We start from the raw sequence: 27,805 nt of genomic DNA, 5'->3' as shown, positions 1-27,805 counted from the left end.
GGACTTAATTTTTATTCCTCTCTCTATTACCTGCATTATCATACTTTACATATTGCTGGCACTCAACACAATTTTGTAGCCTTGAAATAAACTGAAATGGACTTCAACAGCAGCATGAAGCACTGAAGGACTTCTCGACAAAGAGGGAAAGGTCAGGGGCTTCTTGCCTGGAAATAGTCCAGTGGAGAAAAACATCTATCTGGGAAGAATTGCACAGGATACAGGGAGGTGTGAGGAATAAAACTCCCATAGGACTTGGTCATCTCAGGAAGTCTATAATGCAGCCCACATTAGTGGAGATAACAAGGGATACCCTATTTTCAGAGTTCTCTTGGGAAAACCTGCCTCTAGTTGCTACGGCTCTGAGGCAGCACCTCTCAGGCAAGGAGACTGAGGAGGAATCCCTTTTTATGGCCTTTAAATTAAGGTTCCCTATCTATCCCTCAGAGAAGTGTGTCTGTGTCCCTGTTTTTGTCCCTCTCCTTCACCACCCCCCCGCCCCCCGCAACATTCCAGCCTGGGGCAGGGGGAGGCCAGTGGACACAAAGCCCTCTGTGTATGGGGTGGTATGTGTCCCCCCACCCCTCCACCCATACTATACAATGCCCCTTCTGCTCCCTGCACTCTGCCCCCCTCCCCACCACCTCTCAACTGCACATGCCAGGCTGCAATTGGTTACTCGCTGAGGACAGCCCCCTCATGCTGGGGCTCCAGGGGATTTTAAGCAGGTTCCAGGAACCCCCCGTTCAGTTTCTGGTCCCCCACTTTCTCAACCCCACAGATGCTCCGGGGCCCTGCCCCAGCTATGGCTCCTGGGGCTCCCTCATCCAGCCCCAGCCCTATCCTGGCTGTGCTGCTCTTCTCTTCTTTGGGTAAGTGGAGCCACCCTACTCTGGGAGCCTTGGGACTCAGGTGTCTCTCAGCAATCCCCACTGCCTTTGCTGCACTCCCCACTGCAACCAAAGAAAGAGCAAGCAGGAGCAGGAAGGTGACATTATATTCAGAAAGAAAAAATATGCGGCCGGCCGGGCACGGTGGATCACGCCTGTAATCCCAGCACTTTGGGAGGCCGAGGTGGGAGAATTATTTGAGCCCCAGGAGTTGGAGACCAGCCTGGACAACATAGCCAGACTTCATCTGTAAAATTTATATATATATATGAAAAACAAGAAAAAAAAATGCATTTAGAGGGAGGCGGTAGAGGTTTTATTTGAAGAGAAAGGGTAAAAGAGAGTGTAGCAAGCTTCCCTGAGTGGTAGGCATGGCTGGACCCAGGTTGGAAATAGTAGCATGCCCCCAGAGCCATGGTGGGAAGCAGTGTTAGATTGTGTAAAGGAACAGGCTCAAACATCACCTGGGTTTGATTCCCACTCGTCCCCTAGCAGTGCAGGAGGTGCCTTAACCTTAGTTTCCCAGAAGGAAAAAGAGAGTGTGATCTAAGTAAGGAGCCCAGATTTGTGGTCTCAGCTCCTCAGACTTTTTGTCTCTTTGTGGCTCCTCACCTGTTGTGTGGCTGAATGGAGCGAGATTCTATGAGATTCTGGGATCTTATCCCTCTAAAGCTGTCTTCCTTCATAAGCTGACCAGCCCTTTCCTTGCCCCTGGCAGATGTTGGGTGAGCAAGAGGTCAAAGCAGGATTATTGGAATGGCCCCTTCCCTTCTCTGAACTGCCCTGAATCCTAGTGCAATGAGTGAGCCATAGGCAAGTGGGGGTGGTGGGGAGGACATCAAGGGAAAGGGGGCTGGCCAGGATGCCCACAGTTCTCTGCTGTCAGCTGCTTGAGCCCTAGACTCTTCTGGGTTGTACTGGGCTATTTGGGGGTACCCTGAGAAAATGTTAAAGATAGAGAGTTGGAGAAGGGCATAGTGAGGGAAATAGGGGGAAGGAATATTGGTGTATAAGGAAGAGGGAGAGTTCTGTCTCAACACTTGTTCCACTCATAGAACCATTGAGCAGAGCTGAGAAGGGCAATGGCTGATATTGTAACAGGAGGAATAGAAGTTATAGCCAGTGAATTATCTCCCGTGTTACACAAGGGGGATTCCCAAGAAGGTTCTAAGGTGGAAGTTCCAGGAAGTAAGTACATGGTATTGCATGCTGAGGTGAGAGATTCAGGACAATTGGGGTGGAAGTAGGGGTGGCATGGGCCCCCCAACATTGGTCAGACAATGGGACTTTGTTTGGTTGCCACCTCCCACTCCTGTAGAACAAAAAGGTCTACAGTTGCCCCTCCCTGGGGCCAGCCCACACACATAGTCTCTCTGGAATGACCTTCCTTGTGTGGGTAAGTCTTGGGGGTGGCACTGGGCCAGAATGGACAAGAGGAAGGTGAGGACGGTTGAACCACAGAGGGCTCACATGTAGAGTCATCTGAGCTGTAGGCTTAGGGTCTTGCTCTGCACCCAGCTGAGAGGGGTATGAGGTCCTTCCCTTCCTGACTTCCCAGTCAAGAGCAAGCTGTATGGCAACCACGGATTCAGCAATGAGGACAGTTGTACCAAGGAAGAAGACTTATATTTTCTAGTTATCTTCATTTTTTTCTGCAAGAAATTTGAGTTTGCTGTATTGCAAAATCCAATGCAGCTGTTAAAATAAGATTAATATCTATGAATCAACAGGGAAAGCTCCTCCAGATACATAAGTTCTTAAGCAAAAAAACACTAGAATACAATGCAATATGTATGTAAAAAAAAATCCACAAAACAAAACTATTTGTTGTAAGTACATGTATGTCTTGAGTTTATTGAGTTTATATTGAGTTTGTTTCATATTAAATGGATAACTTGTTACATCTTGGAAGGGAATACAGGAAAAGAATTTATTGGGCTGAGTGTCAAAGGAGACTTTTGTTTTTATTTCTATTGCTTGAATAGTTTATAAGAACACAATATGTATTATCTGTATAATTTATAATAAATTTTAAAAATTTAGAACACTGCATCTAAAGGATAGCTTAAGAGTTAGATACTGACCCAAAGAAGAAATGAGACTTAGAGACGGAACCCAATCTCTAGAAGTCCTCAAGAGAATTCTGTTACTGCTGATTTCATCTCCTCTACAGACATGCTGAAGAGAGCTTGACAGATACAGCATTTATGATCAGCTGTTCAGTTAGTCCCCAGAGACTTGAGGCTCAGAATTTGTTGTTTCTTTCCAAATTGGCCTCTGACCTGTGACTCGGCCCTTGATTTCCTACTGATTTCACTTCCTCTGTATCCCTTACTGGGCCCATAAGTGCTTCTGATCCCCACTTTGTGCTTGCAGTGCTGTTCCCGGCCCAGGCCATCGTGGTTTACACCGACAAGGAGGTCCATGGTGCTGTGGGCTCCCGGGTGACCCTGCACTGCTCCTTCTGGTCCAGTGAGTGGGTCTCAGATGACATCTCCTTCACCTGGCGCTACCAGCCTGAAGGGGGCAGAGATGCCATTTCGGTGAGTGCCTGGGGGAATCCTGGGGTTGGAAAACAAAGTGCTTCAAAGAACAACAAAAAAGATAACTTGGGCTAAGGAGGGGGAAATCCTTTTTGAGCCATAACCCCAAATTTGGCAAGGTAAATAGCAATCTTTGTCACCCTGACTACATTGTCCTCCCTTCCCCAGCAGTACCCTTTCCAGCCCAAGATCCCTTACCCTGAGGCTGAAGCGAAGCTTTTTTTTTTTTTTTTTCCCCCTCCCCTTTCTGTAACAAATTCTGGAGCTAAGCTTTGACAGCTGTGTTCTCATTAGGGTCCTCTCACATGCTTCCCCCCTCATTCCTCATAGATCTTCCACTATGCCAAGGGACAACCCTACATTGACGAGGTGGGGACCTTCAAAGAGCGCATCCAGTGGGTAGGGGACCCTCGCTGGAAGGATGGCTCCATTGTCATACACAACCTAGACTACAGTGACAATGGCACGTTCACTTGTGACGTCAAAAACCCTCCAGACATAGTGGGCAAGACCTCTCAGGTCACGCTGTATGTCTTTGAAAAAGGTGTGAGAAGGGATGGGGACAAGGGTATGGGAAGCAGTTTGGGAGGGGATCAGGGAGGACTGACAGGCTGGGGGAAGAGGCAAAAAGCCCGCCCTAGGGACCTTCATTCAGGCTCTGGGAGCGTGGGCAGAAGGCAGTTTTGGCTGGGAGTCCTACATCCTCAATGCAGGGCATAGACGCGGACTAGGAACCACAGATACAGGGCCCTGCTCATTCTCCCACTTCTTTTCTCACCCCTCCTAGTGCCAACTAGGTACGGGGTGGTTCTGGGAGCTGTGATCGGGGGTGTCCTCGGGGTGGTGCTGTTGCTGCTGCTGCTTTTCTACGTGGTTCGGTACTGCTGGCTACGCAGGCAGGCGGCCCTGCAGAGGAGGCTCAGGTAAGGGGCGGAGCCTAGCTCCCCTCCCACTCTCCCCACTATCCCCCATCTGGGCGGAGACTACTCCAGTGAGTGGGAGGGCCAAGGGGAAGAGGAAGCTGTGTCCGCGGTGCAAGGGGTTCCAGCGAGGCCAAACGTACAGCAGTCTGTCTTCTTGCAGTGCCATGGAGAAGGGGAAATTGCACAAGCCAGCAAAGGACTCGTCGAAGCGCGGGCGGCAGGTTAGTGGGACTTGGGGCCTCGACAAGATGGGAAGGAGAAACCTGGGAGCCGCCGGGCAACAGTGAGGGGTGGGATGGGAACAGTCAAGCCCCAATCGCTCGGTGACTGATGTGTGCGCCCCTCCGCCAGACGCCAGTGCTGTATGCCATGCTGGACCACAGCAGAAGCACCAAAGCTGCCAGTGAGAAGAAGGCCAAGGGGCTGGGGGAGTCTCGCAAGGATAAGAAATAGCGGTTAGCGGGCCGGGCGGGGGATCGGGGGTTAGGGGTGGAGTCCGCCAAAGGCTCAAAGGTGGTGGTCATCGAGATGGAGCTACGAAAGGATGAGCAGAGCTCGGAGCTCCGGCCTGCTGTCAAGTCCCCCAGCAGAACCAGCCTCAAAAACGCCCTCAAGAACATGATGGGCCTGGACTCGGACAAGTGATCGCCACCCCCTACCCCACGCCCTGCCAGAGCAGGGGGACCTAGGCTCCTCTTACCCCGGTCTAGGTGCTTTCCCTCCTTGCTCCCCCGCCCTGCCCCGCCCTCACCTCCCTTTGAGATGTAAGTTTCATTCCAGAATTCATTCCCCAGGCAATTGTATTCTCCCCCACCTTCACCCCTGGCTTTCTGGGAGCCCAGGAGCTAATCCTACCCCTCACCTGCCCCAGGGGCTGTGTGTTTGGTGCTTGTCCGCCTGGGCACCGAGAAGAAAGGCACCTTGATACCCTCTGCCTCAAGTCCAGGCCACCTGGCATTCCCATCTCCTGCATCCCCCAGCCTGTCCCCCTGGCTGTTTCCCTTCCCTCCCTTCCCTCTACCAGGTGGCCCAGCTCCATACTCTGTCCCCCCCAGCTAATACCCAGAGCACTCAGATCAGACTCTCCTTCAGGGTTTATTTAGGTTATTTTTTTTTTATTTTTTAATCCATTCTTTGTTTGTTTACCTGTGCTCATCCTCTGCCCTTACACCCATGACTGAGGACCAATGACGTCATGTGGCTTTTGCAGTTTGTCACCCCCACTTAAGTCCTTAATGAAGAGCCAGCCCAAGCAGAGGGGCCCCTCATCCTCACACTTCGGTATAGCATCGGTGCCCCCTGACCACTTTGGAGCATTGTTCTGGGACTCCAGGTCTTGAGAGAAAATGGATCCTCATAGGTCAGGGAGTGGAGGAGGGGGAAAATGAGCCTTAAGAAATGGTTTTTAAACAACCAAACAAAAAGTAGGAAAAACAAATGGTTGGGGGGGAGGAAGAGGCTGCACTCCAGCCACAGGGGATTCTTAGGATTTTTCTACATTCTGTATATTTCTTCTCAAACCTCCAAATGTCCTTAAATGTTTAATAAACACTGACATTTCCAGAAGCTGCTGCCTTGTCTACGATTTCCTAGTTCTCCTGGGAATAATTCCTGCCCCTTATCCCATCCCCAACCTTCCATACTTGGCTTCAGTTGTTGAGTTTGTTTTTTGGGGGTGGGGTTATATGGTATACTAGAAAGAACTCTGAAATAGCCTCACAAGACACATTCATACCTTCAATATCAGTGAGATTATACTACGTTGTAAAGTCTATCAGTCTCTGCTTTTATATGAGTTAAAACGCAGAAGCTGTCTTCACCAAGATCTGAATTTTAAAACATCCCAGCCACTCTCTAGCTGTGTGATCCCCAGGACAGTTACCTGACTTTGGTAAGTTTGTTTATGTACTCGTAAACAACTGAGATAATGATATCTGCCCTGCTTAATTCCTAGGGATTTTGTAATAATCAAATGGGATCCTGTGTATGGAAAACTTTGTAAACTGTAAGTTGATATACAACTAAATATTAAGGTGTTTAATATTTGTTTCTAGTGCTTGCCTAAGGTAGTACACTTTACAAATTAGCACAAATCCCATTCACCTCTCTAAACAGACACTGCTTTGTTTTGTTGGTACATGATTTTACCTCTGTTTACCTATTAATAGGTATACTGTTAATATCTCATTAGCTAGTTTGTTGGTATGTCAATTTAGGTATGCCATTAATATCCTGGTATCCTGAATTGATTGTGGAAAGACATATATGTATCATTTTCCCCTGGGAATTACCAATGGCACAAGAAAAACCAAAATGCCCACAAGTAATTTCTTCTCCTTGTTAAGAAGCTAAAGATATGATTAACACCAGCTCTACCAAAACCCAGAGTGCTTCCATTTGTTTGAGGGGTGTCTTCAATGTCTTAAAAAAAAAATTAATCTTCCTTCATTTAAATATAAAAGCTAATAGATTATATATAGCCTTTTGTTGGGGGGAAGTGGGAGAGGAAACTTAGTCACAACCCAGTAATAAAGTTGGGAATATCTTAAGCCCAAGATTCCTTATTAGTTAAGATGCTAAACTGTCCATTATTCATTAGATAGTTGCAGCTGGGTTCCTTGCTTATACTTCCCAGGCTGTCAGGAGAGTCAAATGAGGTAGGATGCGTTGGCTGACGCCTGTAATCCCAGCACTTTGGGAGGCTGAGGCCGGCAGATGACTTCAGGCCAGGAGGTTGAGGCCAGCCTGACCAACATGGCTAAACACCTCTCTAAACGTCTCCACTAAAAATACAAAAATTAGCCGGGCATGGTGGTGCACACCTTCTAATCCCATCTACTTGGGCAGCTAGGGCACAAGAATTGCTTGAACCAGGGAGGCGGAGGTTGCAGTGAGCCGAGATCATGCCACTGCACTCCAGCCTGGACAACACAGCGAGACTATGTCTCATTTAAAAAAAAAAAAAGAGAGAGAGAGAGAGTCAAATGAAACATTATGCTACTTATGAGCTAGAGTATAGCCCAAAGCTTCTCATTTAATTACACTTTTGTTCTAAAATTTATCAGCCACCTGCATTTTGCTAGCTCAGTTTACCCAATTATTTTAATATTTATTATTCCATCAAGAATCCTGGTACCCTGGGACAACATTTTGCAACCTTTGCATTAGGCATTTTCACAAGCATTGCACACTTAATGTGGATTTTTCCAGGACTCCCCATTTTTCACAATCCTCAACAAAGTAAGCCACATCCCCCTTTTCTTTCCTCTGCAGTAAAGCATTAACTAAAGTCTAGAATAATGATTCAGGTAAAGGGAAATCACATTGTTATATGGGAAACTTTGAATCCCATCTGATTATTACTTTGAAATAAATCGTTCACAATCCTCAGTGCATTGTTAATAATAGCAATAATGTTGCCCAAGCATGTGAGCACTTTAAGAATAATTTACAGCCTTTTTCAGTGTTAACCATGAAAAAAAATCCAAGATTATAACCCAATTTATGAATATACATACAAAAAGTCTAAATAAAATATTTGCAAAAGAGAATTCCACAATGAGTTAATAAAACAATGAATTACGACCATGAAGAATTTATTCTGGGAATGAAAGAATAGTTCAGTGTTAGGAAATCTACTAACAGAATGTTATATTAACATGGGGAAAAAACGTAATTCTATCAAGAGGAGATGTAAAAAAAAAAGCAATTGTTTTTTAGTAGCTATTCCTACAAAACATTCTAAGTAAAATAGGAATAGAAATAAACATAATGGAGACTATTTTTCAAAAATCATTTAAAAAGCATATTAAATATGAAACATTGCAGCCATTGTCATTAAAACAGAAAAAAGACAGTACGTACATTATCACTGATAATATTCAATATTATATTTGAGGAATTTAGCTAGTGTAATAAACCAAGAACGAGGAACAACCTGTATACATAGATGAGAAACTTATCTTTATTTGCAGGTAATATAATTGTGTTTCTAGGAAATCCATAAGATGCAACTAGACAAGTATTGAACTAAGAAGTCAATCTGGTGGTGTGATTACAAATTAAATTAATTTCAGTCTATAACTAGAAATCTAGCTAGAAATGAAAATAAGGGGGAAGCCCACTGATGACAGTAAAAAGAATAGAAACAAAAATTAACAAGAAAGGTACATAACCTGTATGAAAAAAATTATAGTATTTATTAAGTAACAATATATGAAAGTTGTCAGAATCAAAATGGAGACACTCGTGTTAAAAAAGAAAAACAGGGCCAAGCGCAGTGGCTCATGCCTGTAATCCCAGCACTTTGGGAGCCAAGGTGGGTGGATCACTTGAGGTCAAGAGTTCAAGACCAGAAACTCCATTCTACTAAAAATACAAAACATTAGCCAGGCATAGTGGTGCTCGCCTGTAATCCCAGCTACTCAGGACGCTGAAGCAGGAGAATCACTTGAACCTGGGAGGTGGAGGCTGCAGTGAGCTGAAGTCATGCCACTGCACTCTAGCCTGGGCAACAGAGCGAGACTCCATCTAAAACAAAAAACAAAAAACCAACAAACAAAAACACAAAACAAAACAAAAGAGAACTCTGACAAACAGAGCCAGAGAGAGCTATGAAGAAACAGGTTCTTATGTATAAATACTTGATAACAAAAGCTATGACAAAAGAATGCAAAATGGGGACTCAGGGGAAAGAGTGGGTGAGGGTGGTGAGGGATAGAAAAACTACAAATTAGGTTCAGTGTATACTGCTCAGGTGATGGATGCACCAAAATCTCACAAATAACCACTAAAGAACTTACTCGTGTAACCAAACACTACCTGTACCCAAAAAAACCTATGGAAATAATTTTTTTTTTTTTTGAGACTGAATTTTGGTCTTATTGCCCAGGCTGAAGTGCGATGATGTGATCTCGGCTCACTGCAACCTCCGCCTCCCGGATTCAAGCGATTCTCCTGCCTTAGCCTCCCGAGTATCTGGGATTACAGGCATCCACCATGCCTAACTAACTTTTGTATTTTTAGTAGAAATGGGGTTTCACTATGTTGGCCAGGCTAGTCTCAAACCCCTGGCCTCAGGTGATCCATCTGTCTTGGCCTCCCAAAGTGCTGGGATTACAGGCGTGAACCACCACGCCCAGCCAGAAATAATTTTTTTTTTTAATTCTATGAGAAATAAACATTAAATGTTTTTGAAATATTCTCTTTCCCCCATTAAATTATTAAATTAAATGATAAATCTATTTGGATTAGGCTATAATCAAATGGCTTTCTGATCTCCTTGCAAATGAATTTTGCCTACTATATTGCAGCCAAATTTTTTTCTTTATCTTTGCATGTTCTCACTTACAAGTGAGAGCTAAGCATCAGGTACATATGGAAATGGGAACAATAGACACTGGGGCCTATTTGAAGGGAAAGAGAGGAGGGAAGGGCTGAAAAACTACTTATTGGGTACTGTGTTCACTACATGGTGATGGCATAATTTGTACCCCAAACCTCAGCATCACACAGTATACCAATGTAACAAAACTGTTCATGTACTCCCTGAATCTAAAATAAAAGTTGAAATTAAACGAACAACACAAAAAAAAATGGAAAAACTGCAACCTTGCCCCAAAGGCTGTTCACAACCTTACACAAAAATTACATCTACAAGGACATCTGCCCAACAACTGTCTGTCAACTCTCCAACTGGCATTGTCTTTATTGATTATTGTAGCAAAGGATAATTATTAATATTTCAAAACAATTATGTGAGCCTCCTCGTTTTGCCTTTAAAAACCTTTGTCAGCTGGGCACATTGGCTCACGCCTGTAATCCCAGCACTTTGGGAGGCCAAGGCAGGTGAATTCCTTGAGTCCAGGAGTTCGAGACCAGTCTGGGCAAAATGTTGAAACTGCCATCTCTACAAAAAATACAAAAATTAGCCTGTCGTGGCCAGGCGCGGTGGCTCAGCCCTGTAATCCCAGCACTTTGGGAGGCCGAGGCGGGCGGATCACGAGGTCAGGAGATTGAGACTATCCTGGCTAACATGGTGAAACTCCTTCTCTATTAAAAAATACAGGCCGGCAGCGGTGGCTCACGCCTGTAATCCCAGCACTTTGGGAGGCTGAGACGGGCGGATCACGAGGTCAGGAGATCGAGACCATCCTGGCTAACACGGTGAAACCCCGTCTCTACTAAAAAATACAAAAAACTAGCCGGGCGAGGTGGCGGGCGCCTATAGTCCCAGCTACTCTGGAGGCTGAGGCAGGAGAATGGCGTGAACCAGGGAGGCGGAGCTTGCAGTGAGCTGAGATCCGGCCACTACACTCCAGCCTGGGCGACAGAGCGAGACTCCATCTCAAAAAAAAAAAAAAAAGAATTAGCCGGGCATGGTGGCAGTCGCCTGTAGTCCCAGCTAGTCTGGAGGCTGAGCTAGGAGGAGAATGGCGTGAACCCGGGAGACAGAGCTTGCAGTGAGTCGAGATCGCGCCACTGCACTCCAGCCTGGGCGACAGAGCGAGACCCTGTTTCAAAACAAACAAAATAATTAGCCAGCTGTGGTGGTGCGTGCGTGTAGTCTCAGCTACTCGGGACGCTGAGGCAGGAGGCTTGCTTGAGGAGGTGGAGGTTGCAGCGAGGCGAAATCGCACCACTGTGCTTCAGCCGGGGTGATAGAGCAAGATCCTGTCTCAAAAAAAAAAAAAAAGCATTTCAGTTTAGTGGTAAATGAATGGATTATTTAATATATATATTGGCATTGGCACAATTGACTTATATGCCTGGAAGAAAACAAAGTAACATTTTTTTCCCCTCACATCCTATACAAAAATAAAATAAAATTTTTAAAAAGACAAATATTAGAAGGAAATAAAAATATTTGTTTAATCTCCAAATGGGGAAGGTCTTTAGGCAACACAGGAAATCCAGAAATCATAAAAGAAAGTGATAAAAAGTTCAACCTCCCGAGGCTGTGGGCCCTGAAGATGTGGCGCTGTATAGTAGCCGCTGCCTCATAATTCCTGGGCGCTGTGGCCTGGGCGCTGTGGCCTGCGCCCAGTGCCCTCCTAGAACAGCAGGTGGCTCCCCCAGACTTGGGGTGGGGGCCCTGCCAGCTCCAGCACCACCCTTGCCCGAGTCTTTTAACCTGGGGGTTAGCATTTTAAAGAGACCCTGCAGGAGTTCTGGCCTCTGACTAACTGCCCCACTCCAGCAGAGGCCTGCGGGAGACTGTAACTAGTGATGTTCGTACAAGCAAACACTCTGTTTTGTGGTTTAAGGAGAACAAAGTTGACTACATTAAAAAAAAAAAATTCAATCTCTCTCTTTTTGGTTTTTTTTTTTTTTGTTTTTTGTTTTTTGAGATGGAGTCTCGCTCTGTCACCCAGGCTGGAGTGCAGTGGCACTGAAAGAAATCAGGCACATTCCTCAGCCCCAGGCTCAACACAAACAGGCCCAGTACAAACACATCCCACCATATATCTCTCAACTTCCTGAGCCCAGTACAAACACCACCTGGAAAATCCCCGATAAGGACACAGCCGTTTGTGGTTTTACTGAAAGCGCGGGAACCAATAGAAAAACTACTAAATGTATAACTTAAAATGTAAACCAACTGTAATGCTGTAACCAAAAGAATTCCCTTGTTCCTCTGTAACTTTACGTATCCTATTTACATCGGGTTATAAAAAGCAAGCACTCGCATTGTTCGAGGCCCTCTTGTATGCTGTGGAATGGAGGGACCAAGTTCGAACTTGCAGTAAAAGATCCTTGCCGCTTGGCTTTGACTCTGGACTCTGGTGGTCTTCTTTGGGGAACAAACGGTCTGGGCATTACAGCACAATCTTGGCTCACTGCAACCTTCGCCTCCTGGGTTCAAGTGATTCTCCTGCCTCAGCCTCCCGTGTTGCTGGGACTACAGGTGTCCACCATCACGCCTGGCTAATTTTTGTATTTTTAGTGCAGACGGGGTTTTGTCATGTTGGGCAGGCTGGTCTCAAACTCCTGACCTCAAGTGATCCTCCCACCTCGGCCTCCCAAAATGCTGGGATTACAGGCATGAGCCACCATACCCAACCTATTTCAACCTCTTTAATGGCAAAATACATTATAAACAAAGGCATTATAAATACATTATAAACAAAGGCAAAAGGCAACTGGTGATGATGTATAAAACATAAGACATATGAAATGTCTTTCTACACATTTCTTTTTCTTTTTTTTTTGAGATGTCACCAGGCTGAAGTACAGTGGTGAGATCTTGGCTCACTGCAACCTCCATCTCCCAGGTTCAAGCAATTCTCCTGCCTCAGCCTCCTGAGTAACTGGGATTACAGGCACACGCCATCACGCCCAGCTAATTTTTTTGTATTTTTAGTAGAGACAGGGTTTAACCACATTGGCCAGGATAGTCTCGACCCTTGACCTCATGATCCGCCTACCTTGGCCTTCCAAAGTGCTGGGATTACAGGCGTGAGCCACTGCGCCTGGCCTCTACACACTTCTTAATATCTCCGAAATTTCTACCTCCAGATACTGCCCCATTTCTCTGCTTCCCTGTATAGCAAAACTCCTTGAATAAGTCTAGGATACTATCTTTAATACCTCCCATTCTCTCTTCAACCCACTTCAATCTTGTCTCTATCCTCATCACTCCATTAAAACTGCTTGTTTCAAAGGGCATTAATGATGCTTGTTTTGCAGATTCAGTGGTCACTTTTGTCTTCCTCATCCTCTCAGCAGTATTCAGCATTACCAGCCACTTCCTCTTTCTGTTAACACTTTGTCTCATTTTTTTTTTTTGAGACGGAGTCTCACCCTGTCACCCAGGCTGGAGTTCAGTGGCGTGATCTCGGCTTACTGCAACCTCTGCCTCCAGGGTTCAAGCAACTCTCCTGCCTCAGCTTCCTGAGTAGCTGGGATTACAAGCGCCCACCACCACACTAGGCTGATTTTTGTATTTTTAGTGGAGACAGGGTTTCGCCATGTTGTCCAGGCTGGTCTTGAACTCCTGACCTCATGATCTGCCCACCTCGGCCTCCCAAAGTGCTGGGATTACAGGCGTGAGCCACTGTACCCGGCCAACACTTTATCTCTTGACTTCCCTGAAACACACTATCCTGATTTTTCTCCTGCTTCTTTGAGATATGTATGTTAACTTTCTTTTTTTTTTTTCTTTCTTTTTTTTTTTTTTTTTGAGATAGTCTCATTGTGTCACCCAGGCTGGAGTGCAGTAGCAGGATCTCAGCTCACTGCAAACTCTGCCTCTGGGGTTCAAGTAATTCTCTTGCCTCAGCCTCCCAAATAGCTGGGACTACAGGCATGCACCACCACACTCGGTTACTTTTTGTATTTTTAGTAGAGATGGGGTTTCACCATGCTGGCAAGGCTGGTCTCAAATTCCTGGGTTTAAGTGATCCGCCCACCTCGGCCTCCCAAAATGCTGAGATTACAGGCGTAACCACTGCACCTGGCCGATAAATTAACTTTAAATCAGAGAGTGCAACAACTGGAAAACTGAAGGGGTGGCCTGCCCCTCCACACCTGTGGGCGTTTCTCCTTAGGTGGAACGAGAGACTTGAGAAAAGAAATGAGACACAGAGACAAAGTATAGAGAAAGAAAAAGTGGGCCCAGGGGACCAGCACTCAGCTTACAGAGGACCCACGCTGACACCGATCTCTGAGTTCCCTTAGTATTTATTGATAATTATCTTTGCCATCTTAAAGATAAGCGAGTGGCAGGACAATAGGATCATCAAAGGGAGAAAATTAGCAGTAAGACATATGGATAAAGATCTCTGTGATGGCTGGGCGCGGTGGCTCAAACCTGTAATCCCAGCACTTTGGGAGGCCGAGGCGGGTGGATCACGAGGTCAGGAGATCGAGACTATCCTGGCTAACATGGTGAAACCCCGTCTCTACTAAAAATACAAAAAACTAGCCGGGCGTGGTGGCGGGCGCCTGTAGTCTCAGCTACTTGGGAGGCTGAAGCAGGAGAATGGCATGAACCTGGGAGGCGGAGCTTGCAGTGAGCCGAGATCACGCCACTGCATTCCAGCCTGGGAGCACAGCGAGACTCCATCTCAAAAAAAAAAAGCGAGTCCCACCTTATGCCGTAAGGCGGTTTTCTCCTATCTCAGTAAACAGAGCATACAATCGGGTTTTACACCGAGATGTTTCATTGCCCAGGGACGGGCAGGATTTTTAACCAGCAAGCTGCCTTCAGGCACTTGTTTAACAAAGACACATCCTGCACAGCCCAAAATCCATTAAACCTTGAGTCACCACAGCACATGTCTCTTGCAAGGACAAGGTTGGGGGTAGGGTCACAGATTAACAGCATCTCAAATACAGAACAAAATGGAGTCTCTTATGTCTACTTCTTTCTATATAGATACAGTAACAGGCTGATCTCTCTTTCTTTTCCCCACAGAAAACATCTTTTGTTTGTCCTATATGTTTGCTTATTCAAATAATGCTACAATTGATTGTCACCAGACAACAATCACTTTGAACTGAATATTCCCCTTTAGATGAGATCTAAATCCTCACTTCCCTCATTTCCTTACCTGCCTGACCACTATGAACATATAAGTTTGCTACCCTGCCTTAAAACATCTGAGAAATTATTGGACAAATATTCATGTGTAGAAGTAAGGTTGGAGGAGGAAAGGCATGGGCAGACTACACACACAGAGCTTTTCACGGTTCTTCAAATAGGCCAACAGTTATTGTATTCATCCCTGATTATGTTAATTCAGTCATAGTCCCACCAAATATTCTGTGATGTAGTGTTATACCCAGACCGTTTGTTCCCCAAAGAAGACCACCAGAGTCCAGAGTCAAAGCCAAGCGGCAAGGATCTTTACTAAAAGTTCGAACCTGGTCCCTCCATTCCACAGCGTACAAGAGGGCCCCGAACAATGCGAGTGCTTGCTTTTTTATAGCCCGAAAGTTACAGGGGAACAAAGGAATTCTTTTGGTTCCCGCGCTTTCAGTAAAACTTTGAACGGCTGTCTCCTTATCGGAGACTTTCCAGGTGGTGTTTTTACTGGGCTCAGGAAGTTTGAGAGATATATGGCGATATGTGGTGGGATGGGAGGATGGGATGTGTTTGTACTGGGCTTGTTTGTTTTGAGCCCGGAGCTGAGGAATGTGCCCAGCTCCTTTCAGTAGACTATATTGTCAAGTTCACTTCCAGTAACTCGTCTAATAATATAAAAAGAAGAGAAGAGAGATGAATAAATGGCTAACATAAACACATATCTATTATAATAAGCAAATAGAAAATAGGCCAACTTCCTACAGTTCAGTCCTCATTTCCATAATTGGATCAAAAGCCATATTCCACTTCTTCTACTCATTCTATATTTCCCCACTCTCACTCAGAACCTCAGATGGTCAGAGTTCTTCACTGTACAGGGACCCAAACTTCCATTTCTCGCTCAAGGTCTGAGTTCTCAATTGTCTTGCCTTTTTTGTTTTGGTTGCTATATTTGTCCATTAACCTTTACTATTGGGCTGGGAAGTACTAAGTGGCACTCCCAGGGAATCCCCTGTGTTCTGGAAATAACTTTCCTTGTCCCCACTGTGCAGCAATTCAATTTCCCCTATGTAATCAGGATCAGTTACACCAGCCAGCGGAATATAGTAGCCCTCCTTTATCTGTGGGCGATGCATTCCAAGAACTTCCTGGATGCCTGAAACCAGGGATGGTACTGAACCCTATATATGCTATGTTTTTTCCTATGCATATATATCTATGATAAAGTTTTTTTGTTGTTTTTGTTTTTTTGAGTTGGAGTCTAGCTCTGTTGCCCAGGCTAGAATGCAGTGGCACAATCTTGGCTCACCACAACCTCTGCCTCCCTGGTTCAAGCGATTCTCCTGCCTCAGCCTCCCAAGTAGCTAGGATTACAGGTGTGTGCCACCACATCTGGCTAATTTTTGTATTTTTAGTAAAGACGGGGTTTCACCATGTTGGCCAGGCTGATCTCAAACTCCTTACCTCAGGTGTTCCACCCACCTCGGCCTCCCAAAGTGCTGAGATTACAGGCATGGGCTACCGCGTCTGGCCTGTGATAAAGTTTAATTTACCAGTTACGTGCAGTAAGATACTAACATGGATAACTACTAATAATAGAAAATAATTATAACAGTATGCCAACATCACTACTCCTGCACTTTGGGGCCATTATTGAGTAAAATGAGGGTTACTTGAACACAAGCACTTGGACAATTGATTTGATAACTGAGATAGATACTAAATGACTAAAGGGCAGGTAATGTATACAGCATGGATATGCTGAACAAAGGATAATTACGTCCTTGGCAGCATGAGATTTCATCACGCTACTCAGAACAGTATGCAATTTAAAATTCATGAATTGTTTATTTCTGATTTCTGGGATTTTCCATTTAATATTTTCAGACCACAGTTGGCTGTGGGAAACTGAAACTTTGAGAAGTGAAGCCATAAATAAGTGGATGGGGGAACTATTATAATCCTTTTGTTTGACTTTTTTGTTCAGTGTCATATAAAGCCCCAAATGGCCAGGTGGCATTCTTGTCTTCCAAGTCAATGAAACCATTGCTGTGTTCACTGGTGGACAAAATCTTCCTTTGGAGACAAAGTCCTCCAAACCAGCAGAGTCCAAAGCTGCTGGGAAACAAAAGTTCAATGAGTGGGTTATTAGTGTAACAGTGGAAGAGCCATTCCCACATCTACTTGCTGACTCCTGAACCCATATATTCTGGCTATAGAGGAAACACCACCATATAATGGCCTCTCATTCAAAGCACATACTGCACCTTGTAAGATAGATCCCCATTGTTTCAGGGTATTGTCTCCCAAGTGTTGCTGTGAGTCTTTAGTAAGTCAGTCCATGTTTTAAATAGGCATCTGCTTCCAGGTGATGAGAAATGTGGTAAGATCACTTAATTCCCTGAACATCGAGCCCATTACTGTACTTCCTTTGCTGTGAAATAAGTTCCTTGATTAGATACAATGCTATAGGGAATGTCATGACTATGGATAAGGCATGTTTTGAGCCCACAAATGGTGGTCCTGGTAATGCATTGTGGACAAAGAAAGCAAATGCATATTCAGAATGTATATTTTGGCAGGACGTGGTGGTTCATGCCTGTAATCTCAGCTACTCGGGAGGCTGAGGTGGGAGGATTGCTTCAGCCCGGGAGACAGAGGTTGCAGTGAGCTGTAATTTTGTGATTGTGCCACTGCACTCCAGCCTGAGTGACAGAGCAAGACCCTGTCTCAAACAAAACAAAACAAAACAAACAAAAAACCCTCTGCCCCCTCCATGATGGAGGAAGGCCAGTGTAAGTAACCTGCCATTAAGCATCAAGTGGGAATGTGGTCCCCTCAGAGAATAGTGTGTATCAGGGACTCAATGTTTGTTTCTGCTCTTGACATATTAGGCACTCAGCAGTAGCATTAATTAGATCAGCCTTGGTAAGGGAAACTCTATGTTGTTGAGCTCATGCATAGGCTCCATACCTGCCAAAATGGCCACTTTGTCCAAGGGTTTATTGAGCAGCACTGGGGATGCCAGGAAAAGAGGCTTTTGGTGGACAGTCACCTGGAACATTAATTTTTTCACAGTCTGCATCCATTCTGTGTTCCATTCATAGATCTCTTCATCTATAATATAAACCAATATAGATATAGATATATGTTTATTATAAGAAATTGGCTCACATGATTTTGGAGGCTGGGAATCCTCAAGATCTGCAGAGAAGTTCCAAAACCTGCAGTCTGCAGGCCTGACTACCAGCAAGCTAATGGCATAAGTTCCAAATCAAGTCCAAAGGCAGGAGAAGACCAATGTCTCAGTTTGCATACCATCAGGCAGAGAGAATGAATTTTCTCTCATTCAGCCTTTTGTTCTATTTACACCTTCCATAGATTGGATGAGGCTCACCCATAATGGGGAGGAAAATCTGCTTCAGATTACTGATTCTAATGTTAGTCTCATCCAGAAACACCCTCACAGACACACCCAGAATAATGTTGAACCAAATATTTGGACACCTTGTGGCCCAGTCAAGTTGACACTTAAAATTAACCATCACATATAACCATTTTCACTTAATGATAAATTGCTGCTTCCTGGCTGGGCACAGTGTCTCATGCCTGTAATCCCAGCCCTTTGGGAGGCAAAGGCATGTGGGTGACTTGAGCCCAGGAGTTTGAGACCAGCTTGGGCAATGTGGCAAAACCCTATCTCTACAAAAAATTCAAAAATTAGCCAAGTGTGGTGGTGCACACCTGTAGTCCCACCTACTCATGAGGCTGAGGTTGGAGGATCAGTTGAGCCTGGGAGGCAGAGGTTGCAGTGAGCTGAGATATCACCACTGCACTCTAGCCTGGTCCACAGAGTGAGACTCTGTTTCAGGAAAAAAAAAAAAAAAGTGCTGCAGCTGGGTGCGGTGGCTCACGCCTGTAATCCCAGCACGTTAGGAGGCCAAGGTAGGCAGATCACCTGAGGTCAGGAGTTCGAGATCAGCCTGGCCAACATGGAGAAACCCCCATCTCTAATAAAAATACAAAGATTAGCCGGGCATGGTGGCAGGCACCTGTAATCCCAGCTACTTGGGAGGCTGAGGCAGGAGAATAACTTGAACTCAGGCGGCGGAGGTTGCAGTGAGCCAAGATTGCACCACTACACTCCAGCCTGGGTGAGAGAGTGAGACTGTCAAAAAAAAAAAAAAAAAATGTTGCTGTGTACACCCAATATTATGGTTAGGTGAGTTAAACAACATCCAGTTCATGAGGAGAAGCTAAGGCCCCGTAGTTACCTGACGTCTTCTAATCTTTTCCTGCTGAGTTCGTTTAAGGGAGCTGAGTGTGCCCTGGTCTACAAATCAAGGTCATATATATATGTGTGTGTGTGCGTGTGTGTGTGTTTGTTTGTTTTTGAGACAGAGTCTCGCTCTGTCACCCAGGCTAGAATGCAGTGCAGATCTCGGCTCACTGCAACTTCCACCTCTTGGATTCAAGTGATTCTCCTGCCTCAGCTTCCCAGGTAGCTGGGATTACAGGTGTGTGCCACCACAGCCAGCTGATTTTTGTATTTTTAGTGGGGATGGGGTTTCACCATGTTGGCCAGGCTGGTCTCGAACTCCTGACTGCAGGTGATCCACCCAACTTGGCCTCCCAAAGTACTGGGATTACAGGCGTGATAAACTGCAACTGGCCCAGGGTCACATATTGAGCACAGTCGATTTCTTCTTTTTTTTCTTTATCTTATTTATTTATTTTACTTTATTTTTATTTTTGAGATGGAGTCTCACTTCATTGACCAGGCTGGAGTACAGTGGCGCCATCTCGGCTCACTGCAACCTCCACCTCCCAGATTCAAGAGATTCTTAGCCTCCTGAGTAGCTGGGATTACAGTTGTGCGCCACCATACCTGGTTAATTTTCTTGTATTTTTAGTAGAGACAGGGTTTCACCATATAGGTCAGGCTGGTCTCCTGGCCTCAGGTGATCTGCCCGCCTTGGCCTCCCAAAGTGCTGGGATTAGACACATGAGCCACCATGCCCGGCCCAATTTCTTCCTTTTAAAAATTATTTTTTAGTTTTAATTTTTTGTATAGATGGAGTCTCACTATGTTGTCCAGGCTGGTTTCAAACTCCTGGCCTCATGCAATCTTCCAGCCACAGCCTCCCAAACTGTTGAGATTATAGGCATCAACCACCACACCAAGCTACGCAGTTTATTTCTGAATTCAGGAGACCAACAGAGGAGCATTAGGGGTCTAAAATAAAATATGTGAGTTATGAATAGAAACGCCTAAAGTTTTAAGGAAGTATTTAGTCTCTCCTATGAATCCTTATTAATCTATAAAATAGAGTAATAATATAACTGTTAGAGAATCAAAGGAAACGTTGAATGTCAAATTATGGTGCTAGAGAAAAGTTATTTACCATAAATACACTAGATTCAGCATCTCCATTAGTACCCTTCTTCAAAAGTGTTCTGAGTCATGGTGATATCTTAAGTCAGATTGATTGGACTGATTGATTGATTGATCTGAGGCATGGTTTCACTCTGCTGCCCAGGGCTGGGAGTGCAGTGGCACGATCTTGGCCTGACTGCAACATTGTACCCCTTGGGCTCTAGCCAATCCCCTGCCGCAGCCCCATGAGTAGCTGGGACTACAGGCAAGCCACTCATGCTCAAGCACTTTTTATTAGGCAGATCACTTGAGCCCAGGAGTCAAGACCAGCCTGGGCACAGGCATACCCCTCTACAAAACATACAAAACTAGCTGGGTATGGTGGCACAGGCCTGTAGTCCCCAGCTATTCAGAAGGCTGAGGCAGGAGGACACTGAGCCCAGGAGATGGAGGCTGCAGTGAGCCAAGATGCTGCCACGGCACTCCAGCCTGGGAGGCAGAGCAAGAAGGGCCCCCAAAAACAAACAAAACAAAAAAAAACAAAACCGCTGTGAATGTAACAGTAATACATGTAAACTGATAGGTATTTAGAGTCTCAGATACCACAAATAGTAATGTCTTGATGATGGATTCCTGAAATGGTAAACAACTCTTGTAAAGTTCTGAATAAACAAATTATGATGTCCCTTCAATCTACACATAACTTGTATTTCTTGGAAATTCAGGATCTAAAACAATGACAAAAATACTTTTGCTTTTTATAAAATGGAGTTGTGTTCTAGGCTCCTTCCAATTATAACGGGTTTTACTTACCTAAGCACACATCCAGCTGGACTTTTCTTTTTTGAGACGGAGTCTCGGCTTCTGTCTCCCAGGCTGGAGTGCAGTGGCGCTGGATCTCCACTCACACTGCAAGCCCGCTCCTGGAGTTCACGCCGCCATTCTTCCTGCCTCAGCTTCCAGTGTGGCTGACTACAGGCTTCCCCGCCACCACTCGCTAATTTTTTGTATTTTTAGTAGAGAGACGGGCTCTCACCATGTTAGTCAGGGATGGTCTCTCATCTCCTGACCCTACATCCGCCTATATCTCTGGCCTCCCAGTGCTGGGATTACAGGCGGAGCCACCGCTACCGCCTTCCAATGGGACTTTTCTTTTGGCGAGCAGAGTCTCTCATCTCTGTCACTCCAGGCTGGAGTGCAGTGGAAGGGACCTCAGCTCACTGCAACCTCCACCTCCCTGGTTGAAGCGATTCTCTGCCCCAGAGTCCTGAGAATCTGGGACTACAAGTGCACACAAGCACGGCCAGCTAATTTTTGATTTTATTTATTATTATTTTTAAAGATAAAGTCTTGCTCTGTTGCCTAGGCTGGAGCGCAGGCACGATCTCGGGCTCTTCACTGCAGCCTCCGGGCCCCAGGTTCAAGCACTCCCCTCCTGTCTCAGCCTCCCGAGTAGCTGGAATTACAGGCACCCACCACTCATGCCTGGCTAATTTTTTATTTTCAGTAGAGACGCAGGTTTCACTATGTTGGCCAGGCTGGTCTCTAACTCCTGACCTCAGGTGATCCTCAAATACTGGTTTCAGGAAAGTGTTGGGCTTATAGGTGTAAGCACTGTGTCTGGCCTCCAATGGGATTCTTTTAAAAGCCAAGTGTGGAGATGTGGGACAATTCTTTTGTAGCAGCAATTAACTGGCTGGCTGCAGTGCATTGTCTAGCATCCTTGGCTCCAAATACCAGGAACCTTTCACCACACCACATCACCCCACCCCACCCTGCAGCCCAACACACACACACACACACACACACACACACACACAGTGACAAGTAAAAAATAATTCCCCACCATCACCTCACCCCACCCCCCAGCCCAACACCACACACACACACACACACACTGATTACCACACACAGTGACAAGTAAAAATACCCCCACAGATTCCCCATAAAATATTCCCAGAGGGCAGTGCACCCCTTGTTGAGAACTGATTTGAAAGAATAAATGAGGGGCCTAGACCTTCCTCTATGAGCATGGAGGAGGCTTCACCTTTTAGTTTCAGGAGTCCACACCTACTCACTGTCATGCACACCAGCTGGAGCCATTGACCCTTCTTTCCTTCTAGGCCTGCATTTCAGCCTACTTTGCAAGTTCTGAGCCCCATTTCTCTATTTCACTTGGAAACCACTTTTAATTCCATGAGAGCCTGGTCACATGTTCCCTAGAGTACCAGGAGAGGCAGCTAAGAGGAGGAGATCAAGGCACTGAGTGATACAATTCTGGAAGGAATCTGCTAGGACAGTCAGGTAAAAGCCAGGATCTGGTTCTTCCTTGGAAGGTGAGGGACCAGAGAGGTACAGATCTTACCTGTCTAGGTTATGAGGACCAAGTGGATATGCAAGAGCTCAGCTAAGGAAACTCTGCCCTATAAGTTAGGCTGGACAACATTCTTGACAACCAATCACTGCCCTTCCTTATCAGCCTTATCAGGGGTGGCTCGGGGAGCCCAATTCTGGAGCCAGACTGCCTGAGTTCTGGTCTAGCTCAAACACTTACTTGTTTTGGGCAGATTATTTTATGTTTATGTGCCTCAGTTTCTTCATTTATAATATGGGGATAATAATAGTATAGTATCTATATGTCATCAAGCGGCAAGAATTAAATGAGTTAGCCATATGTAGCGATGCTTGGGAATGGGATCTGATACACAGCAACACAAATCTTAGATATTACTATTATCATCACCATTCATGTTCTGTAGGTAACATAAGGCTGAGGAATCACCCCAACACCCAGGGGGTGAACATCCCCTGAAGACCCTAAGTCTGATGTAACCTGAGCCAACAAAGTTCACGTGCAGGTAAGGATACTCTCAAGTGATCAAGTGGTGGCTCCCCTTTGCTTCATCGCAGTTGGTGAGTAAGGAAAGCCTGATAATGATGACTGTGATGATGATGATCATGATGATGAAGCATGATGCTGGGAGGAAGGTTCACCTAACCCATTGGTGACTGCAGGAGAGAAACAGCCAACAAAGGGTGAGGGGGCTCTTCCTGCACCCTAGTGAACAGGCTGACTCTACTTATCTGTGGACTGTGAATCTCTGCCTTTACAGATCCGGGTCAAAGCTGCCACCTAAACAACCAGAAGAAAGACACCATCTTACCACAAAAAGCAAACCTCATGACCCCAGCCCTCAGTTTCAGAGGCACAGACAACCAGAGGAACTACATTTGGAGAGAAGATGATGAAGGAAGACAACAGCTCACGGAGAGTGCTTCCTGTGAGGCAGTTTTTCAGGGACTGAGCACAGCAGGGACAAGGGGCACCAGGAACCCTCCACTACAAACAGTTTCAAAAATAAGGGGAAACTCAGCAGGGCAAGAGGGTGGAGAGAATGGCAAATAGGTGGGCACAGAGGCGGCTCCCAAAAAGGACATTAGGGCAGGGATTTGTTGCAAGAGGAGGAGATGGAAGAGATGAAAGTGGAAAGAGCTGAAGCTCCTAGATTGGGGGCAAGATCAAAAGGGGACATCAAGGGTCCCTGCAACAGCACCAACTCTCTGAAATTAGAATTGCAGGATCATCCAGGGGAGCAGAATCCTTCTACCTTTAGCTGCCTGAAACTTTACCAAGACATACATATTTGGACTTCCAGGAACATAGTACAAGTATATCCCCTGCTTGGATTGCCAGACCTCTCCCACATATAGATGGGACTATTATCCCAGCTCACCACCCCTCATGGTTGAAAAAAATCAAAACAGATATCAGTGATATGGATGTGATATTGTGATATAATAAGAAATATATATTTGGTTTCCCTCCTCCAGTTTGGCACAGTGGGTTCCAGCACAGAGCTCACAAAACCCTTAGAATTTCCCAAGTGAGCCAGGTACAGTGGTGCATGCCTGTAGTCCATTTCTCGGGAGGATAGGTGGGAGGATTGCACCTGTGAATAGCCACTGTACTGAAGACTGGGTAACATAGTGACACCTCATCTCTAGAAACAAATTTTTTAATTAAAAAATTAAAGAATGTCCCTGAATGTTAGGAGGAGCATCTTTTGTGTAGTAAGCCCACCCCAGCCTTTTTTTTTGACATGGGTTTTGCTCTTGTTGCCCAGGCTGGAGTCCAATGGCGTGATCTCAGCTCACTGCAACCTCAGCCTCCCAGGTTCAAGCAATTCTCTGTCTCAACCTCCCGGTAGCTGGGATTACAGGTAGCATGCGCCACCATGCCTGGCTAATTTTGTATTTTTTAGTACAGGCCAGGGGTTTCTCCATGTTGGTCAGGCTGGTCTCCAACTCCTGACCTCAGGTGATCAGCCTGCCTTGGCCTCCCAAAATACTGGGATTACAGGCATGAGCCACCATACCTGGCCTAATAAGCCTTTCAGCCTTACCTGTGTTTATGTTAATGAGGTGACTCTCAGAAGATGAAAGCCTGGTTGCCAGAAAACCAACCTTGTGATTAGAAGTTTGGAACTTTCAAGCACCCCAGCCCCCACCAGGCCTTCAGGAAGGCAGAGGCGATTGACTCAAGTAACAATGGTCAATGATTCAATCAACCATGTCTACATAGTAGCAGCCTCCAATAAGAACCTAAACAATGGGGCTTGAGATTCAGAGAGCTTCCAGGTTGGTGAACATGGAGGTGCTGGGAGGGTGGCACACCAGAGAGGGCATGGACACCCCATACACCTTATCCCATGCCCGCTTTATGCATCTCTTGCATTTGGTTGGTTCCTAGGTTGTATCCTTTCTAATAAATCAGTAACAGTAAGTAAGGCAGTTTCTGAGTTCTATGAACCATTCTAGAAAATTACTGAATCTGAGGCATGGTCTTAGGGAACCCCTGATGTACAACCAGTTTTGCCAAGTATAGGTCACAATCTGAGACTTGCAACTAGTGTGAAGTTTGTGTAGTGTCATAGGTAGTTACAGGACACCCAGTTGAATTGTCCAGGTGAAGAACTGCCTAATGGGAAGAGAAAACATTTGGTGTGGAAGTGCTGAATATAAGAGAAAAATGAGTTTTTCTTTGCTTTCTTATAGCTGTTTCTTATGCTTGTATTTTTCTGCTAAGCCATTTTATTTATTTATTTATTTATTTATTGAGACAGAGTCTTGCTCAGTTGCCCAGTCTGGAGTGCAGTGGCCTGATCTCGGCTCACTGCAAGCTCCGCCTCCCGGGTTCCATCATTCTCCTGCCTCAGCCTCCCGGTAACTGGGACTGGTAGCGTGCCACTGCACGCCCTGGCTAATTTTGTATTTTTAGTAGAGGCGGGGTTTCACCGTGTTAGCCAGGATGGTCTCGATCTCCTGACTTCATGATCCAGCCTGCCCGGCCTCCCAAAGTGCTGGGAACATAGGCGAGCCACTGCGACCAGCCTGTTTTTATTATTTTAAGTGAGATCGGGTTTCACCGTGTTGTAGGATGGTCTGGGTCTCCTGACCTCGTGATCCATCCCGCCTCAGCCTCCCAAAGTGCTGGGATTACAGGCATTAGCCACCCAGCGGGCCTGCTAAACCATTTATAAAGACATTCACCAATTCCCCAAATACTCAGTTTTGCTTCACAAAGAAAGCACTCAAGAATAATTCCTCAGTGATTAGTATTTGAGGATTGTAGTTCTTCAGTAGTAGGTACTAGAGGGACGGGAAGAGAAGCAAGGAGTTCTAGAGCCCCAAGATCCCAGCCTCAGCCCAGGGCCCCAGGAGGAGTTATATGGGCATGCTAGAAAGAGAGGCTCAGTTTGAGAGTGCCCATGGTAGAATAAGTAGCCTGGCAGAGAAAACAATGTTTAGAACCTTCATTGTTCTGAACGTATTCATACCATTAAGTTCAGCAAAAGATGCCAAGTCTCTCTTTGGTCAGAAATCTTTCCCAAAGCAATGACTATGTTTTACTACCATGCCCTTTAGTAAAACTATGAGTATGAGTATGAGCATGAGAACAAACAACATTTTAAAGCAAGAGATGATAAAGGGAAAAATCATTTTCAGCACTGTGCTCCAGATCAGTGTGGCAAAAAACAAATAAACAGATACCTCAAGCAGCCCAGAGTCTGCAAGAGAGGAGCTGGTGGCAGATAGCAGCCAGCATTGCCTTAGCACCAGCCGCAAAGAAGTTCACTTCACCAGAAGGAAGCCCCTGCCTTAGTGCCCACAGGGCAGAACAGGTACAGCACCCATCAATTCTCATCACCCCAAGTCCATGGAACAAGGGAAGGAATTACTCCAGCTTTATCAGACACACTGGACACACAGCAGGTGTGGCAATGAGGTTATCCCTTTATTTGCCTATGAGGGATGGGACCGAAGGCCACCATCATTCATACTATTACTCAAAACAGATTCAAAGGTAACAGTAAAATTTCCTCCTTTTCCCTGGCATCCAGAAGAAGTGGGCAATTCCTTTAACACAGGACCTTCCCATGAATTACTGTATGGTCAATTCTCCCTAATATCTATGGCAATGGGCTTGCTAGGCATGAGTAAACTTTTGAGCTATAGGTTACCTTCTAGGGATGGCTGTCCCTTGTTTCCCCATTCATAGCTGCCACATGCTTTACACACACACACACATTTTTTTTTTTTTTTTTTTTTTCCCCAGAAGTTAAGGAGTCTCCCTCTGTCACCAGGCTGGAGTGCAGTGGTGTGATCCTTACCTCATGGCAGCCTTGAACTCCTGGGCTCAAACCATCCCTCCTGCCTCAGTCTCCCAAGTAGCTGGGATTATAGGCATGCACCATCATGCCCAGCTGACTTTTGAGACAGATTTTCACTTTTTGTTGCCCAGGCTGCAGGTGCAATGGCACAATCCTAAACTCCACCACCTCTGCCTCCCCAGGTTCCGGCGTTCCTGCTCAACCTGCCAGTGGCTGAGATTACAAAGATGTGCCACCATGCCCAGCTAATTTTGTGTTTAGTAGAGATGAGGTTTTCCATTTTGGTCAGGTTGTTCTTGAACTCCGACCTCAGATGATCCACCACCTTGTCCTCCCAAAGTGCTGGGATTACAGGCATTGAGCCACTGCACTCAACCTCCCATGCTTTTATATATATATATATATATATATATATTTTTTTTTAAACGGGTTTTGGTCTTGTCACCCAGGCTGGAGTACTGTGTGAGTGGTACCAACTCTGCTCACTGCAACCTCAAGCCTCCTGGGTTCAGCGATTCTCATGCCTCAGCCCCTCCCAAGTAGCTGGGATTACAGGCATTTGCCATCATGCCCAGCTAATTTTGTATTTCTTTAGTAGAGACAGGGTTTTACCATGCTGGCCAGGCTGGTCTCGAACTCCTGAGCTCAGGTGATCCACCCACCTTGGCCTCCCAAAGTGCTGGGATTACAGGCATGGGCCACTGGGCCCCGCCTGACTTCTATATTCTTAAATCAAGAAGGGAAGGGTAAATATGAAGAAGTAAGGGGACTTAGAAATAGGAAGTAGAATGGTCATTGCCAGAGGCTGGGAAGAGGGGAGATGGGGAGTTATTGTCTAAAGGGTATAGGTGTAGAGTTTCAGTTTTACAAGAT

The 27,805-nt window shown here is 45.6% G+C and overlaps 1 protein-coding gene across 2 annotated transcripts; it reads left to right on the top strand.

Moving 5' to 3' along the window:
• The first annotated feature begins 691 nt into the window (after positions 1–691).
• MPZ (myelin protein zero) lies at positions 692–23,049 on the top strand. 2 transcript variants are annotated; one of them, XM_031661875.1, is made up of 7 exons: positions 692–872; positions 3,267–3,433; positions 3,764–3,977; positions 4,221–4,356; positions 4,517–4,577; positions 6,311–6,361; positions 23,021–23,049. In XM_031661875.1, exons 1-6 carry the CDS (start codon positions 782–784, stop codon positions 6,356–6,358), a joined length of 717 nt encoding a protein of 238 aa, XP_031517735.1. In that variant the 5' UTR covers positions 692–781; the 3' UTR covers positions 6,359–6,361; positions 23,021–23,049. The 2 variants fall into 2 exon arrangements, with proteins under 2 accessions (XP_031517735.1, XP_003893018.1); XM_003892969.4 differs by lacking the exons at positions 6,311–6,361; positions 23,021–23,049 and adding an exon at positions 4,708–5,922 and having other exon boundaries at positions 722–872.
• The last annotated feature ends 4,756 nt before the right edge of the window (positions 23,050–27,805 follow it).

This window comes from Papio anubis, unplaced genomic scaffold (genome assembly GCF_008728515.1).
Source record: "Papio anubis isolate 15944 unplaced genomic scaffold, Panubis1.0 scaffold282, whole genome shotgun sequence".
NCBI classification, from domain to species: Eukaryota; Metazoa; Chordata; class Mammalia; order Primates; family Cercopithecidae; genus Papio; species Papio anubis.
Note: the sequence above shows the minus strand (reverse complement) of the source record. Positions and strands in the feature narration are given on the sequence as shown.

What these genes read in the sequence shown, in the direction of transcription:
- MPZ (XM_003892969.4), top strand. Translation starts at nt 782, where the DNA reads ATGCTCCGGGGCCCTGCCCCAGCTATGGCTCCTGGGGCTCCCTCATCC. An exon ending in GCTGTATGTCTTTGAAAAAG is followed by an intron (nt 3,978 to 4,220) that starts GTGTGAGAAGGG and finishes CACCCCTCCTAG; the next exon opens with TGCCAACTAGGTACGGGGTG. An exon ending in CGTCGAAGCGCGGGCGGCAG is followed by an intron (nt 4,578 to 4,707) that starts GTTAGTGGGACT and finishes CCCCTCCGCCAG; the next exon opens with ACGCCAGTGCTGTATGCCAT.